This window comes from Varroa destructor, unplaced genomic scaffold (genome assembly GCF_002443255.2).
Source record: "Varroa destructor unplaced genomic scaffold, Vdes_3.0 BEIS01000002.1, whole genome shotgun sequence".
Taxonomy (NCBI): Eukaryota; Metazoa; Arthropoda; class Arachnida; order Mesostigmata; family Varroidae; genus Varroa; species Varroa destructor.
Window position 1 is genome coordinate 9,419,413 of NW_019211455.1, and position 18,534 is coordinate 9,437,946.

Here is an 18,534-nt window from a genome sequence, read left to right on the forward strand (position 1 = left end):
CATTCGCAGTCACTGCAACTTGTACATCGCTGAAACGGCTTCGCGCGTTCAATCGGCCGGCTCAGAAGGCCCATAACAAAGTCAGCGCGGCTATGTAGCCGAACGAACGTAGACAGTGGCGCTTCTATACTGATGTGACTTCTAATTCAACTACTACAACTTCAGCTATTAAATCAACGCCGACGTTTCTGTTTCGCAGTTACGTTTGCTTCACTGCTCGTACACTGTACATGGCAATGAGCCATCATACAGCTGGTAACTGTTGCTGTCTGCGTAAATTAGCAATACTCGATACAACCCGTCCCTATGCCGTCTTCATTTTTTGTCCAGTAACAATCGAGCGTCATTTTGCCTCTGCTATGCTGGCAGTGTCAACTGATAACCGTTACACCCAATTCTGTCTGGCACGCTGTAGCGTAGCTCGAACTACACACGCGTTACCTTCAAACTCATGCAAAACCCTGACAGATCGTACTTTTGTGGACGACTCTCACAATTGGGTGACGCATGAAACGCATGGAAGCACGCTCCTACAGTTGCTGCCTGCAAAGGAGGCGGACGACAGTGAGGAGGTAAAACAACGAATGGGGTGAAGGAAATACAGAGTGTTTGGTAGTTACAAGCTGCTGATATTGGCTTCATGTCAATGTTTTTCGTGATTTGTGTAGGCTGTCGCTTCCTTTTTGCCACTACGCCAAGTTGTCTTTTCTACTGTGCGGGAAGCGGCGGGCATTCGGCCGCAGAGGCGGTCGCACGGCGGCGGTCTACGAAAGCGTTCCGCCAAAACAAAAATGCCATCAACGGATAGTGCTACTCTGCATCGGCAGAAATTTCATACATATACATACGTATATATATATATATATATATATGTGTGCGTATTTGTGTGTGTGCAGAATACAACGCTACGAAATACAAATATGCCGCATAAGTAAAGTCGGTTCGTTTGGGGTTCAGAGGAATCTTTTAGCTTTTTGTCTGTGATTTTTTGTACTGAGCAAAAATTCGCTCCTGACGAATCTCTTGAGACAGTTGGCGGTCAAAGAGGTGGAGAGAGTTATTGACTGATAACTCATACAGGTATTGAATCATAACTGGCAGACCTATACGAGCTGACGCCCGGATAGGAAGCTTATGTTTTTCACAGTATTGGGCAACGAAAGAGGCAACGATGCTGCGATGTGTGTAGATTTTTAATTGTCTTGATTGAAAGGGCACAATAAACAACACAAAAAACTGTTTGGGTACGAGTCATAATGCGCGCTATCTGCACGCTACGACAGTAAGCGTGCCACCATTGTATGCCACAAAAAGCTATTGAACGTATGACGGCGGGGTTGACCTTAGCGGACGTTAGTTGTGCGTGAGCTATTGAGATCTGATTAGTAGCAAACAATAGTTTGTGTTAAATCAAAGTAAAATGTAATTGCCACAAAAAGGATATAGTGATTATTTGAGTTCCGGACATTCGCTCGTAATCGATAAACGCTTGCTCGAACGGATAACGTTAACAGCATTTAACTTAGTAGTCCGCTGTGGCTAACTAGGCTGTAAATAGAAGCTTCCAAAAACATTCGTTGATATGGGAGCATTGACGGATACTGTTTCAAACAAAAAGTATGTCAGCCATTTAGCGTGCCCGAGTCAATACGGTTGAATGTACGGTGCTATGATTTTTCTATAACGTGTAGCAAATTGTGAATAGAATAGGCCAGCTTCAGATTTCAGTAGTACTAGAGCTTCAACATTCGTGCCCGTGCACGGATTCCCACGAATTAGCAATTAATACGTTCATGTTTTACGCGTGTTTTCGGTGACAATGATGCTTCATCTTCAGATAATCGAGTTAGTTTCTTAAAGGATCACTATCCGATATGAAGCTATCGTTCAGTCTGTCAAACCCAGACAAAAACATGACCTCACATTGGGTAGCCTCGCAGCACATTGATTCTTAGAATCAAAAACGAAACACCGAGCTAACGTAAGCAAATGTCGTATAATGCAATTGCTTCAGTACTGTACCCCAACGCATCAACGAATATGACGAAGACATAATGCCCATACATGGGTTTTTTGCCCCAGTTTTAGTCTGACACTCCTATATCGAGATACAGATCTGAAGACATTGGACTCCTACGTAACCGATGCTATTCACGATACACGGATCGACCTGAAGGTTTCTATCGCTCTTGTCCTCAAAACATTCAACCATGTTAGAATTTAAATTGTTTGATGTTGTCAAACAAAATGGCGGGAAGTTATCTATCTCGTTGCAGAAGATTACGCGCACAACTTCCTTCACTTTAACGGTTTTTATTATTCTGAAAAAAATTAGCCCGTTTACTTGTCGTTTCGATTGTAATTTGAATGTCGGCAGATTTCATGACCCTCTCTGCTCACTGACCTCTTCAGTGAGGGTCTGGCGATCCGCGCCATCACGTCAACAAGATCCTGTCCTGTAGCACGACGAGGATCGAAAGACGGATCTCACACGAAAAAAAGGTGTTCCGTGCCATGCTATACAGATGAAGAGAACAACAGCCTAGCTACCGAACGAAGCGTGGGGGGTCCGTTTTATCGACGCTTGTTGGGATTAGCTAGCACAACACGGAATGGTAGATTATGGGCTTTGCGCAATACCTACGACTGTACAGATTAACTACTGAATTGGGAAGTACGATGTAGTGGTCCTTTCTTCTCTGCCTGTTTTAAACGCAGCCGTCCGCAGGACAGTAATATGGATAGCCTCAACTCTTAATAGTTATGGATGATGTTTACTAAAATAATAAAGCCTCGGTGTTCAGGTGGTCCGGTTATGGCGTTTCCACGCAGAGTTATCCACTGAAGCTAGAGCGCCCCATGGAGAAATGATAACTTTTCCTAGAGCAATATGTTAATGTAACACCGCATTCAATGACCCGATAAAATTAGGCGTGTAACTTATTCCAATCTTCCTTGAGTAATTAAAATATAAGATTTTTTGTAAAGCTATGGTACATTATAAAAAATAAACCAGCATTGTGTGTTGCACAGTTGTAGGGCAGAGAGACGGCCCACACCGACCTTACTACTTTTTCTAGTTTGAATTCCTTGAGGATATATGCGCATACGGTAAAATTTTATTTTTGTAAACACGTATAATCTATATATATGATAAAAAAGAAAAAAAAAAAGATAAATTAACGTCAGAAGGCTTCAAACGGAACCTTATGACAGTGCAGCATTCGAAAACATGCTTTTATTGACTTAATCGAATTGATACAAAATTGTATTTCCTAAGCTATAATGTACAAGGAATCATCTAAAGTCTATCCTATCCGTTGAGTAGTATAATATGCCACTAGGACGTAAAAATGTTTTTTCATTAAATTTAATTAAAATGCAATTTCTGATTGACGCGGAACGCTTCGTGATAGCTTTTAATGTGGTAATTGCGTAATGACCGCAGATACCTAGACTATAACAATTCGAGCTGGTAGCTATTCATTATTGCCGGCGAAGTGTAGCTTATGGCGCTGAAGTAAACATGGCGTATTAGTGGTGTATCTCTTTTTGCAGTCTACTTTAGCCGTAAGAACTAATTCTTTAGAACCCTTAATCAGAGATAGCAAATTCTGAAATGTCTTCCATGTTTAGCCGAAAAGAGAGGCGTCATATTTTCGACGTCCGTTACGACCACCTTTCCTGACATAAGCCTCTAAGTCACGTTCGTGTATTCTATTCTAACTAATGTTAAGTTCCTAATAACTAATAAATTCGAGGTAAATGGCTAGATTAGGCAGGCTAACTAAATATGAAAAACTTGGAGAGTCCCAGAGACACAGGTTTTTCCATCCTGCCTTTGACGTTCGTCAAAAGCCGGGCACAGGAGCGATACATAAGAAGAAAAAGGTTTTTTTGAGCCATATAGTAAACAAAATAAAAGGCGAATCATATCTGTCGGTGCTATGATTGCGCTGTTAATCTATTTACTGACTAAATCTAAGAACGTAATACTGCTCTGACGTGCCCACTTTTATAGGTGGACACAGCCTGCCAGATATAATATTCTGTTATTTGTCACGTAAAAACCGTACATTTGTGTACCTAAAGAGTGAAAATGTACAGAATATTAAAATCTGAAAAATATTATGATGCTTTTTGTGAGTATCAGATTTATTGCAAGTTCTAATTATTATTTCACTGAATGTGTTATTATTTGCTTTAATATTCTACTTGAACCTTGGTACTGGAAAACGAATGAAGATCTTTTTTAAACGTTGCTTTCCGAAATTCCCTAAATGCTACCTAAATTCGATATTTGAATAATGAGACCGCTTCAAATATTGTTGAGGCGCGCTCATTATTCAAAACCGAAAATAGAGAGAGGACAAAGGCCTTAAGCCTAAGAAGAATCTAAAATGTCGAAAAAATTTAATCGAATGTCCAAAAAACATCGTAAATTTTCAGGGAAGCCTCTACGTTCCTGACTGCGTTCTGACGGTACTCTAATTTGGCTGTAGACAGAGTACGCTCCTTTCAGAGCCATGTTTAGGCCTACTGAATGTACCTTTATTAGGCAAGATTTTGAACTGAAGTCTTACATGTCTGTTCGCGCATAAAACGCATCACTATTGTAAGTCCATAATTGCCGATGCAACCGACTGCACCGCGAAGAATCAATGGGAGGAAATATACAAGATACTACCACAGAACCTGAGTGAAGAAAGAAGTGTTTGTCTGTACCTCGCATCAGAGCGGACACTTTGCGATGTGAACCTACTCTGCCAGTTTCGGCGGAAAAATGAAATAAGGAGGGTTGTGCCGTGGGCTTGCTCCCTGGATGACTTCTGTAAAAGTACCTTGCGGTTCAGATCCGGTGTAATTTAAAGTATACAGGATGGATTCTAAGAGTCACCCACGGTTAGAAAAATTTTCATGTGGCAAATAATTACACGTTGTAGTATTACCACGACTTCAGGAACGCGATTCAGGATGTCCACCTGTTATTTCTCGATGGGTTGACGCGACACCCTATACGGCCAAGCCTATAATTGACAGACGCTAGGGGTTCACTGCTTCAAGTTTCGCCAACGATACTCACTACGTAACTTATGTGAAGAATAAAAAAAATTATGTCAGTTTGATTATGGAAACCGTTCCGAGTTCTCCATTTTTTTGAGAGGTATAGCTCCAAAAATTGTAGTCGCTGAGATAGGCTACATTTATAGGAATTCTCTGTTCGCAGTTTGTCTTTTTGACCAAATATGTCCGTTTTTTTCTGAAGGGGGTCCATTTTTGTTGAAAGTTCTTAATATCAATCAAAGGCTTGCGACTATATGGGTCCAAATAACCGCATGTTCCTCTATTTAAACCTACGTTTTCAGGTTAAAAAACGGGAAAAAGGTGAGGACAAAGACGCTGCTTGTCATTTATGAAGAGGGTTAGGAACGCAACTTTACTACTGTCGTGACAACGCTGTTAGACATCATTATGACGACAAACAGAAGCATAGTCGCCCACTCCTCAATATACTCTATAGTTTGTTGGCAAAATTTGATAAATTGTCCTGTTAATTATTGCTTCTTTCTTCATGCCTGCGGCCATTGCTATCGTATGGACAAACCCTCAAAGCCATCTCTTTGGGGTAGCATAAAGGATTTGCCCACCCTACAAAGTGTAACCGAGGTGGCTCTTACTGGATCTATCCGGAATTTCTTCAACAAATTTACGAAATCGGATAGTAATCATATATCATTTGCGAACATTGAGATTTAAAGCAACAGTGGCCGCACGTTCGTTGCTACTATGGTAAGGCACTTAGATTTACATTAGCCACCCAAAGCAGACGCTGAGGTAAGCCAAACTTCTATTTTCCTGACACGATCGTACCCTTTTTTCAACATGCAAGTCTACATTTAGTGGAATCATTTTTGCTATAATCATTTAGCAGCATGATTATTGCCGTGTCTGCACCGTGATAGCGGGCTTGTTTACTAAACTTAAGAACAAGCAGCGGGCTACATTCGAATCCGGATGAAGACACATTTCGATCCGTGCCAGAAGCCAGCCTTCTGGAGTAATGCTTAAGGGCTAAACACCAAATATAACATCCGAAACGTTTAGCAAGATAATTACGACGGGCATCGCTATTATCGTAAAGGCTGTATTACTGCATTGTGGTCATGGATAGAAAGGTTCTACGGAAACCAACGGAGGCGAACAAATTAAAAAAATATATATATAACAAGCGAGACAAATGAGACCAACCAGAGAAATTCTAATACTCTATTAATCATTCAAAAGCTTGGCGAAAATTAATAGTACGTTCACTCCTAAAATATACGACGTACTTACAAGATAGAAGAATGATTGGTTTTTACTGATATAGAATCTTCTTTGATCTCATTGACCTTTATGATAAGTGCCTGATATGACTGATAAGTGAGGTCCAGTTTTATTGAGAAATAATGAAAACCATATTAAAGCTTGCTGATATCACTTCTCCAATTACCTAAAAAGCATCTTTTTAGGTAGCCACATGCCCTACGTCTTCAGATACGAAATCCTAAAATTAATTCAAGTAAAAGAACCAGTGCTGGTATTAGCTTAAGTTTTTCAGAAGATTTTCATAGTATTTATGAATAATAGTAAGTACAGGATTTTTAAGCAAAAAATTAGCCTTTTATATATCTCTCTTACTACAAACAAGCTTTTAGTGATTGATACTTAAAAATCCCGAAAATCTTGTTCTGAACATCCTCAGAACCTGGTTCACAAAAATGCCCCTATAAATCTCATGCATATCTTCGTCTATTTTGCAAATCTTCATGCGGACGCTTTTGTAAACCATCTACAAATCTTTCCGTCTTTTTAATTTTTCTTTTATTATGTGTAAGTTATTTTTGCCCGAATTCGGACAGGACAACTGAACCTTCAGATAGAATAAGACAGATCATAACCTTAATGCGTTTAACTTCAGTTACTAGTAACACGTTTAGTTAGATGGTGGATAAAATATCTGCAGGAAGTTAGGTAAAGGCGATCAAATGGTTCCAGAAACGACGAGTAAGTAAAATAAGATACTCGATGGCTTCTTCTAATCGTATGACGTATTTTTCTATCCTAGCAACCTATTCTAGCTAGGGAGCCTTTTTCAGGCGAATTAGAAAACTTTTGACAAAAATATACAACCGTCTCTTCCCACTTGATAACACGGTAGCGTACTTTGTAGAATGATGTCTTGGTTGTTTGGGATATATATATATATATATATATATTCTAAAAAAAAAAACTGAAAGAAAATATATATTTTCTTTCAGTTTTTTTTTAAGTAGTACACTAACTTGAACACATAAACGAACGTCTTCCCGACTCAAATTAAGTTCATTTTTTAGAATTTTCTAGAATGACGCTTAAGACCTTCACTCATGTTCACAAATTTTATATGTATGTATATAACTTTTAAAAAAAGTAACAGTAAAGGGAGCTTTTATTTATAAAAGGATATACATTCAACGATATTACCAAGAGTTCGGTACGAAAATGTTTTTCAAAGATTACAAACAGATACAAAGTACCAAAATTCGCATTTTTTTTCTAAAGGAAAGAATTATCTTTTGTATCTGAATTCGTAAGTTTAACTAGCATGGTCATTACTTCGCATACATGACTCTTTTTGTGAACACCATCTCTGTGATTTCAACTTATCTTTTCAACAAAATTTATCTACTATCGATTAAATTATTATATGCTATAAAAAGCATTATCAGTAAACATAAATTTATCCATATACGATTTATCTTTATGTTATTTTGAAAGTGATTTTGATAATAAATCGTTTCTAATTATTCACTGAAATGTGTCGGCCAAATTGTTGATATTGGCTAGTTAGGCAAGCCATTGAACTTTAAACTTCCACAAAACTGAGGCTGCTTACCACAAAGTTAAAGTGAAGTACAAAGAAAAATGATATTCACATATTCAGCCATACAGTATGAAAACGACGTTTTGCAAGAGCCCGCCAAAGCACTAATTTAAATTTTGCGCCCCGCCAACCCTTTCCCATTCACGACAAGTGTCACGCCCCGATATTACTTCCTCGTCGCTTTAGTCGCTGACTACTACTGGTGCTCCACTAATACTTCATCAACATGGCGGCCGCCAACTAGGATTGGGAATCAGCTGTTTTGTTTTCTGTTAAAATTGTGTTGAGTGTGTGGGGTGGCACGGATAAGATAGCATTTGGTGCGCTTCGATTAGGCTTCCTTCAAGAGGTGGCCACCGCGTGGCAAAAACACCAGCCACGATGGAGGGCAAGGATTACGACCAGATTCGCAACCTTACGCTGATGTTTTTTATTGAACGGCTCATGGATAAGGGCCAGCCGCGGACGCTGCACGATCTATCATGCCAGTTCGGCACTAAGGGGTTCACTAAGGAAATGCGACAAATTGCCGGTGGTAGCCAATCCGGCTTAAAGAAATTCCTACAACAGTACCCATCTATATTCACAATCGAAGGAGACCAGGTAAGCAATAAAAATTAGACGAATGATCTGCTAGGACAACGATGTGTGAGATGGAATGGGTCCCTTTCCCCCTAAAGAGTCTACCTGGCGCTCACCTGTATTACTGTAGGACGCAGCCAAATTGAGTTCTTAAATAATAATACCATTTTTTCTCGGTGATTATATTCATTCAATTTTCATACGCAGCGAAGTAACTCAGCTTTTTGCCGTTGGGCTTTAGCATGCCTGGTTTTGGCAAGTTCTTTAGTCAAACGGAACTCTTATGCTGTCAACTGACCAGCCTTCAGTTGCTGAGTGAGTTTTCCCATTGTTTACAGTCCACGCCTCTTGAAGTCTCTGTTGCATCGATCAGGGCCATATTTGTCCTTTGTGTTCGTCCGTCGTACGTGTCCGAAGCTATTACAGCAAGCAGATTGCTGTGTAAAGGCCATACCACATATTTATTAGTTATAGTCTGATGCTGCTTTGCTTGATACAGGCGGTATCAGTGGATGAAACATTGACCGCCGGTAGACCTGACGTTTCCTACGAAGTCCACAAGCAGCTGGGAGATAGATCAACAAACAGCGGGTATTTAAACCGCGATATCTATCTAGTTGAAGTACTTAGTTGAGAACCAACCTGCCCGCTGTCTATTTTATTAATCGGAAGGTGTCGACAGAACCAGACAAGCCTTTGCGGGACACAAATTTTTGCTTCGAGGGCTATCAGTAGAACCCCATTGTAGCCGTTAACTGATAACCGATAAATAACGACGAACTGTCGTGAATGGCAGGTATCTTTCAACGCCATTTTTTTGCGAGCAGCGAAACGATCCCGTCGACATCCGTCCAGTCATTAGTGAAGGGGCATTTATACGGATGCGTCATGCCCACTTCTATCCGGCTACCCAGCTAGACGTTTTTAGCTCACCATCGCTTCCTCCCCACCGAAAAGACATGAAGTTCCGCAGTGTACATACCAGTGCCGACCAGCGATTTGATCACGACAAAAACCTATGCGAGCCCTTGATAATCAGTGTCGTTCGTTGAATTCGTTGCGTTTCATCGTATAGTAGGAGCTGATGAACAATGGGCCTATGAGCCGACATTAATGTATCGTAATAGGGAAATACTACAGGACCACTGTTACTTTCGCCGTATTTGTTGTCTTTTCAGCATTCGCCTAGTTGAGCGTTATAAGTGTTTGTATGATGTTTGTGTTTGCATGTGCCTTAAGGCGTGTTCTGTTATACTGGAGAAGTTACTGGCTTATTCATGGCTGCTGTTGTGGAGGGATATCGTTCTGGCGGGCGGGCGGGCGGACGGGAGGTCTCAGCTCCGTGTGGTCCACTTACGGGTCAAACACCTCATGGCAGACGTTCACAGGGGCAGCAAATATGAGTCAAAGCCGCACCTCGATGTCGTGGTCGCAAAAATGCAACAGAACGAGCGCTGATAGAGAGAAGTGCTTATTTGAGAACTTTACAAATTAATTAATATTCAGGTTCTAACTTTTCGTTGTTTCGCAACTTCGGAGCTTATTCTGTGTAGGACTGGTTTGATTTTTGACATTAAGGCTATGCGTTTTTACCTTATAGACACCTGGATGTGTCCATAATACGTAGGGTTTAATTATGTGTCGCCTTCATGCTTCCTTTTTTTTTTCTTTATTTAGAAGGACATCATGCTAGAAACATGTATTGCTAGCTGGGTCTAGGTAACGTATCTTTAGAATTGGCGTAAGCAATAGAACATAGGTGCCCAAAAAGTCAAGGCTTTATAGTGTTTTAATAGGTACATGATGTTTAGATTGGTGCTGAGAAATTGTGTTATAGGGTGATCTTCAACTTGTTTTTCTTGTCTCGCTACAGTAGGTGTGCTACAAAAGTAACACTTAAGTTAGTCTATTTTTCTTTTTGGCGGTAAAACTTCTTGGCCTCGGTGACCGCGCGGTGGGCAACGTTGCCCATGGCGCGGTTGAGACCGGTTCGACTTCGGACTCTCTATTGACGCGTACGATCGAACACATCAACAACGCCAATCGTCGGTTTATCTTCAAAGTAGAATACGTTAACTGCGGAAATCCAATAACGAAATATCTCCAAACAAGCGAATTTTTCGCCTAGTTCTACTCTGCTAGAACATAGGGGCTAGTGGAACGTCTCTTTAAGGTAATAGTCACAATGAACGGAAAAAGCGAAAGGAGTCTGGGGGGTAGTAGATTTTCGTAGTCGGGTCTTCGGCTGTGTAACTTCGGCATCTGTTGACGGGCATCCACTGCCAGGACGTGCCTGTTTTCGTGCTGTCATCCCACAATAGCGCTTCACTGAAATGTGCCATATAATGGATTATTGTCAATGCAATTTTCCGTAATTTCGACAGGTGTGTTTAGATATCGGTCTGGGAGGCCCATTAATGTGCACAGCGTCTTTACCGACTATATATATATATATATATGTATTTGTGCGGTTGTATTGCATGGCTTGTCGGAAATAATGTAAGAGTGCCTATGGGGGACAACCGATAACTGTCAAAAGTTACCTTAGCACCTAGAATTGGCTTAGTTTTATGTACTTTGGCAGATTCGGATCCATGAAACAACGAACGTAATGATGTAGTCGACTGTTCATATGGTTTTTGTTCGAAACCGACGGCGCGACCATGAACTTATTTATTTCCACGTTACTTTAGCTGATATTTTCTTGCTTGATCTCGGTCTAATGGAATTGCCCCTCGTTCTGACTGTAGTTAAGCACGATTCGTAAGCTGCCGTACAGTTTTTGGCTGGAGCCACTGTATGCGTGTAAATTAGCCAACTGTGTCATTTAGGATCCGTTAAAGGATCAGTGTACACCAACCAGTTTCAGAGCGCACAAAGTCTTCGAGCGATTTGCTGATATCATAGTCAGGTAACTTCTTACGGAGAAGCTGAAGATAAACTGTAACGTAGCAAGGAAGATTAATTAAATTAAATGTATATAAATGAAATCTCTTGTATATTGAGATAGGGCTCACACGAATGAAAATTATTTGTGAATTATTGTCATGCATGTGACGTACGCGGGCCTTGCTGTCAGTCCAATATGTAGACAACGAAATGATATTTACGTTGTTTCAGGTAACGCCATGTGATACATTCTAGACAAAATAAAATTGATTAACGAAACTAATCAATATATTGATTTTACGCTTACACTTGCTCATTGAAAAAGTCATTAACAACATTTCGTGTTTATCTGATCAATTTTTATGCCGACGAATTTATGTTTCAACAAAATTTTTAGATTAGTTTATACAGAGGTCTACTATGTTCAGTGATCGAAAAACTGTCGTTGACCATGCCCTATTCAGTACTAGATTTGGTGACGTGCGTTAACCTAAGATATTGAAGGTGTTCACCAATTTTTAACATAGTAGTACATACGGAAATCAAATAACGAAGATTTTGTAAAAGCCGAAACAGGCTGTGTAATTATCACAAAAAATAACAAGTTACCACCAACAACAAGATCTAATCAGATCTGAAAGCTTATTATTTCGACTGCAGCCTTTGATCATTTTGATTCTGTGCATTTATAATAGGAGATAGTCAAAGCATCAACTTAAGTTTAAAGGTCATAAAAACACAAACTACGTCTACATTCTTATTAGATGTTTATCAATGACAGTGACTTAATTTAATAAAAATTCATTTAAGCATTTTTTTTAGTCGAAAGTCAAGCAAAGGTAAAGATGAAGTTAGGGTAAGTATAATTTGCCATTGAAAAAAAAGAGTTAAGCTTGATTGTTTGGTTGGTGTTAAGGGCCGTATTATTTTCTACTGTCGCTACAAAATGAGATAACTGCTGATCCTTTATTGATACGTGTGCTTCCCTTATCAAACAGCTGGCGGCGAATGTCATCGTGCCGGCCGTCATCAGGTTACCGTGAGTCCGATTGATGATCAGTCCAGTTAGCGGTCCGGCTTACCTAAATATATGTGGTTTACTTCATATAAACACACGCAGACAGCAACTCAACATAAAAGCTGTCCCATGTAAATGAGCTGAAGGAAGGAACGAATAATAAATAACACCTACACGGGCTTCACTTGGACATTAGCGGCGGGAGTCAAATACTAAATACGATGTCTACTCCGGGACTCTTTAGATCGAAAACTTTCCACCTGTGGACAAGAGACACAACAAATACCGCGTTCGTTATTTCACTATTATTATAGCACTATATCTTCAGTTTCTTTTTCTTTAAACAAACATACGTTGTACAGAACTGAAGCATTCTAAATACAATTACGCTAAATGGTTTATCGTTGAGCTTTTTCTTGCAGAAATCGTTCCAACAGCCCAATAAGTGGAAAGGGCTTAAAACTGTATACTTGATCAAAAACCTACTACCGCAAGAAAAGGCCGGATTGAAACGAGATGGTAGTAGTTCAGGAGACTATCCCTCAATCCTTGGCCACTTAAGGCGGTAATTAAAATAGCAATTGCAACTCGATCTGCTACGATACCTGCCTTTAATTATAACCTATAACTAATAAGGGTTTATCATTCGATCAGATCATGTTTGCCAAGCTCATCTAGTTCAATCTTGATTGATAGGTGATTTCATTAATCATTGCGATTAATGTGTTAATTCTCAGATATTCACTACGACGTGAAGAATATTTCACTTCTTTTTAAGAAAGGTCATTTGAAAGCTGTTGCCAAAAATCAAAAATAGGGTATTGAAATAATCTGCTCAAAAGTCAGTGTCGTTATCCATATGTCGCACCACTGGCGAAAAGATAGTTGTAGACGTCAATTCAATAATTAAGAAAATCGTCCAATAGTGGAATTGTTGATGTCGCAGCGTTGCTCGTTGTCTTCCTACTCCGGAGCCGATTTCTGTGTTCTTAGTAAAATTGCAAGTTAAAACTACTTTCCCTGTGAATGATGTCGCTTGGGGATAGATGTGGCATAAAAGCCTGTGGGAGAGGCCGAAATTCGAAATCGTAATTATCTCTATTGATTGTAAGACAAAAGTAGGCAATTACTATAAAATATGAAGATTTGCTGATTTCCGGTTGCTGAAACTTAACATTACAATAAATCAGCGGATACTCAATTTGTTGTCTGTGCTTTTGTCTGCTGCTCGTCTGGTCGTGTGTCACTGACTGTTGTGCCGTAGAACTGGAGTCAATACAATTAGACAATACATATACCGTGAACAGATGGCACACGCAGCAGAATATCAGAAATTCTGCCACGCGACAGTGTTAAGACTAAATTCTTGAAATCGTAGTTTGCTTCAATGAACTGGGGCCGCTAAACAATTAACTTATACGGACGGTACCAACATCTGAAGGGAAATTCAGGCGCGGTATACATTTATTGTAGTATTGCATAATATTCAAGCGAGGATGATGCGGATAATTAAGGAGAAACATGACATGCATGTTTCAAATCAGTCATTATTTGCACAAAGGTTTTGTGACATGTAAGATTACCTAGGTTCGTCCAGAAAAATAAAAAAAGGGTCTGTGCCGAATGCCAACACATGGGTAGTGAAATACAAGCACAGTTATCTTAGCTAAGAAAGCATGGGTTTTCCTACACCGTTATTGACTGATCTGGTGCTACTTTACTTATGTTAAGTTTGCTTATTATAATTATAACTTATCAATAAGTTTACTTATTGATGAACATCTTTTCCACCCTTGTTCTGTATCGTTTTAACTACTTTATGTATTTTATATGTGAGTAATAAACAAGCAAACTCAAGATCTATAGCTAGTTCGTTATAGCTCTCTCAAGACATGATTATGCAAGGTCGAAGGAAACTTATCGTAAACCTTGTGTAATAATAATAATAAATCGTAAAAAAGTAGGACCAACCGAACTGGACTATATGGACCGCTAATACGATGGTATCACCAACGTGAGCCTTGAAAGTTATAGTTAAAATCTTTTTCTGTCTGCTGCTATGACCACAATACTAATCGACATATATCAGTTGTTTGCGGAAACATGATCGTCAGTAGATATTCGCTCAATTGTTCATAAGCGCCCTTCACTCTTAGCTAATTGAGTCCATCATCGATTGGACTTGAACCGTTTTCGCCGCCTTCTTCAGCCAGTAGCTCTTCAGTCTGACTAATAATATAGACATATTGCAGATCGATATACCCGCGATACCATTTTTTTCCAAACGCTTTATATAATACTTTGTCAAATCTATTTTAGTTCGTGTTATTTTCTTCTCAAAATCATATTGCTATTTTAGCTTTGCGGGTTGATATTTAACATATACAAACATTTAAATACGAATAAACAGGCATATAAACATAGGAAACTGTACTAACTAGAGCCTAGTCGTAGACGAGTGCGTAGCGAAGTAGTTGCTGAAGGATTTGACTGACTTCATTTGTCAAATGGCAGGCGGCACGGGCGGATATGCTATCGGTCATTCACACACACAGGGCACTGTCAGCTTAACTACCGACAAGCTGGGTCAAAGGAACCTTTACGGCTTCCGTGTACTTATGTTTCTTATTTCGATTCTTATGAAACCGGACTGCGAAATGCTAGTGAGATTGTATCGCATTTTAATTGCTCTATATCGACATCAATAACGATTAGGACATGATAAAGGCTTTAATGAGTTGTGTATATTATGTTAAGCCAGCTAAACGAATAGCGCGATGTCTCTTTCAGAAAATTTGAACACAACAGACAAGCTTTAAGATGAAGTACCTCTCAAGTATCACCCGAGTACACACGTTATGCTTTTGACAAGAACGTAGTCAAGAGCTCACTTAGTGGCCATAGATCTGTAATGATAGAATATATACGAACTAATGAACCGTATAAATGAACTTTATTGTTTAATAGTAAGGCTCATTCTGCAACGAATGGCGGGACTCACTGATGGAAAGAAGTGATTTGATTTTCGAAATAAAAACAATCGATGACGTTATTTTCGTGTTTGGTTCATAACTTCATCGCAAATTATCACGATAGAGAAACACGTGGGGGTTAAAACGTTCTTACACTAATTTGCTGTTGTTCTAAATTAAGAACGAAGACGCTCTGCCATCAGTGAACATCATCCGCGGGCGTATGCATATTAGTGTATTCACACCGTACGCGTAAAATATATGAGACCAGACTATAAGATGAACTTTTGCAGATTATTGCATTAAGTTAGCTAGTAAGTGCATGCTCGAAGACAAATGCAAAACATCGTTGTTGTCAAACCGACGCGCCTTTTAAGTGACTGCAACGAAATAGATAGCCCGCAGTGGGTTGTTCGTCCCTGTTACGAAACTCGTACTATTGCCGCTAATACTAATACTTTAAGAAAAGTGTTGTTAATGTAGATTTTATTGTATGAAATTGTGTTTAGCGTAGAGAAGACCACAAACATTCTTCATCACATTATGGAATATCGATATGAGATGCTGAGACATGGCAAAATAAAAGTGTAACGTAAAACAATATTATAAGAGTAAAACATGGGGTGAGACTGAAATGGGTCAAACATCCTATGCCTAATAAGGTAAGTTAGCTCATTAAATATATCTTGCTAAGGCCAGCCCTTCATAGTAACTTCCAATATGGCTGATTTTATGGATCGCTTTCGCTTGTTTTCAATTGAGCTAACACGAGTGTATTTTTAGATGTGGTTTTTAACACGCCATCTGTACTATTACACTAACGTAGTTGCTACACGACTGAGTCCTTCCAGAAGTGAATACTTTTGTAATTTAGTAAACGTATCTCACGAGCGTTTGAACGGAGGCGCAATTCGTCTCGTACACTTTCGTGGAAACACCGTTCCACGAGTGATTGAACAAACCTTCGAAGGTTAATAAAATGAAGCTTGACATAGATTCTCGTAGCATGCGTTTAGACTGTTGATCACTTTATGCTGATGTTCATTGATCCTGAAACAGTGTAAATCATCAACATATCCCACGTTGATCTGTGTACTGAATACATTTATCCGGGCTTGTTCATCAACGAACACACTGTCACGTCTGTCTGTGCTGGCGTTTGGTATTCTAGAGCGCGCATCATTGAACGATTTTTCGGTGACCGAAAAAAGGAACAGCTAATTAGATTAAATGCCTTATTACGGGAGCATAACAAATCACGGGGATTGTGTCCCGTAAAAGGGGCCCAACTATAGACCGCTGGCCATTTATCGAAATTATGAATCTCCTACAGTAAACAAATCTGTAATATTTAGAACGATATGGATTTTAGACAAAGATCATACTACAGTCTTTAACACGATAAAAAAAAATGTCATCTAACTTCACTACGGCTCGTTACGAAGAACTTCTTGCTTATTATATCGACTGAATATTAATTATTATAGTAATAGTGTTTGATAATTTTGGATACAACGTTCTATAAGCCATAGCATTCTATATGTCAAGCTGCAACTATCATATCGTAAACAAATAACGCTGCATTTTTGCACCTTACTGTCTAGCCATATACGTATAGAGATAGAATTCTGCATGTACATCAGGTGTCTGCTTGTGGGAACATGCGTGTCAAAACCGTGTGCGCGTGGGTAAACAGAGTAACTAGGCTATTATCATTGCTGGCGATTTTGTTGTTCACGAGGCCTACTTTTGGTCGGCAAAGGCAGGCTTACTGCTTGGATCTTTGGTGAGCAGGTTTGCTTGCACTATAGTTGATGACGGCCGTGAGTTTATGCAAGGCCGACCCAATAGTCCATAACCACTACACCTTATCGCACAACGGCGGCAACAGAAGCGGATGGATAAGCTGCCATGTATAATATTTTGAAAGGAGCTACTGGTGGACGGAACGGTTGCTCTGGTGCTCCACGCAGACACAACTAGATAAATCCTTAACTGTCCAACGTTCACGGGCCGATTTTAGCTCTCTAAGAGAGCGGCAATCACACGAGCCAGATGCTCACGGCTCTCTGTCACGGCTACCAACAATCTGTGCGTGGATGAATCGCACCTGCGGTCGCTGCGACCTGTTCTAGAATATGAAAGTACGGTTAAGTAATAGACACTTTATACTTGTTATGTAAATATAGTATATGTAAGGGAGGTATTTAAGGATAAGTGGACTCAGGTGAGCTGTTCAGGTCAAACTATTTAGCTTAAGATCTACTCGATCTATTTCATACTGAAGTGCCGATTAAAAAAAGTAATCGATGCAGATACGCAAAGGCGTTTGCATTATACATGCATGCTAAGACGCGACACGTTAGTTCGTATTTACCCTGTTTTGTAAGGCAATAACAATACGAACTGCTTTCCTGATGATGATATACGAATAATCTAGGCTCTTGTTTGACGTCTGAGAAGCCAGCGGTCGTCACATGCAACTTTAATGTATGAAAGTTAATTAGCATTGTGTTATTTCATGACACTGCAGTTTTGTACACTATAGCGAATGTCCCCTAGGGAGACCAGTTGACCTCGACCTCGAGATCGACACAAAAGCTGCACGTCCGAAGGATTTACCACAACTCCCTTGCAGTTGGTCAACACGGGCGTGCATGTTGGTCATTTTAGAGGTGCTGCTATACCTCTCTAGCTTGTCTTGTTTCTAATTTACCATAAACCCATATACCTTTAGTCTGTTTTCTATTTATAAAACCTGTAGTATTTATATAACAAACGCATCAATGGGCCACGCCCATGAGGCCTTGTGTGATCGTTAGCCCGAATACGCTACTGATGTGAATGCGTTGCCAAATTAAAGTCTATTGCCCAAGGCGCTAGAATATGATCGGTGCTGGCAGAAATTTCGGCGCGAAAACATTGGACCCAGTGGGAGTCGAAAAGATAATTTTATCGTTACTTCTCTTCGCTTGAGCGGCTGCGTGTATTTTGCGTTTACCAAGGTAATGTGTGTATTTACGTCGATACAAATCACCGAGAGAAAAAGCAGTTCGCAACATTATCGACAAAGGGACAATTTACATTAACATTAGCCTTAGGCTAACGTAAAGAGGTTCATCTTTACTGAGCTGGTGCCCTCTATTCTATAATGATTAAACACGAAT

The 18,534-nt window shown here is 39.7% G+C and overlaps 1 protein-coding gene and 2 long non-coding RNA genes across 3 annotated transcripts in view; all 3 read left to right on the forward strand.

Moving 5' to 3' along the window:
• Positions 1–619: 619 nt before the first annotated feature.
• On the forward strand, positions 620–5,135 carry LOC147757335 (uncharacterized). The gene is made up of 2 exons (XR_015321694.1): positions 620–1,617; positions 4,450–5,135. It is a non-coding gene; the product is annotated as an uncharacterized LOC147757335 (long non-coding RNA).
• Positions 1,626–3,471, forward strand: LOC147757336 (uncharacterized). The gene is made up of 2 exons (XR_015321693.1): positions 1,626–2,176; positions 2,378–3,471. It is a non-coding gene; the product is annotated as an uncharacterized LOC147757336 (long non-coding RNA).
• Positions 5,136–8,096: 2,961 nt separating the features above from the next.
• The window catches only part of egl (Egl_like_exo domain-containing protein), a 36,869-nt gene continuing 26,431 nt past the window's right edge, over positions 8,097–18,534 (forward strand). The window contains exon 1 of the mRNA XM_022794881.2: positions 8,097–8,509. Coding sequence (XP_022650616.1) covers positions 8,288–8,509 — 222 coding nt within the window. The 5' untranslated portion in view covers positions 8,097–8,287. The remainder of the gene's footprint in view (positions 8,510–18,534) is intronic.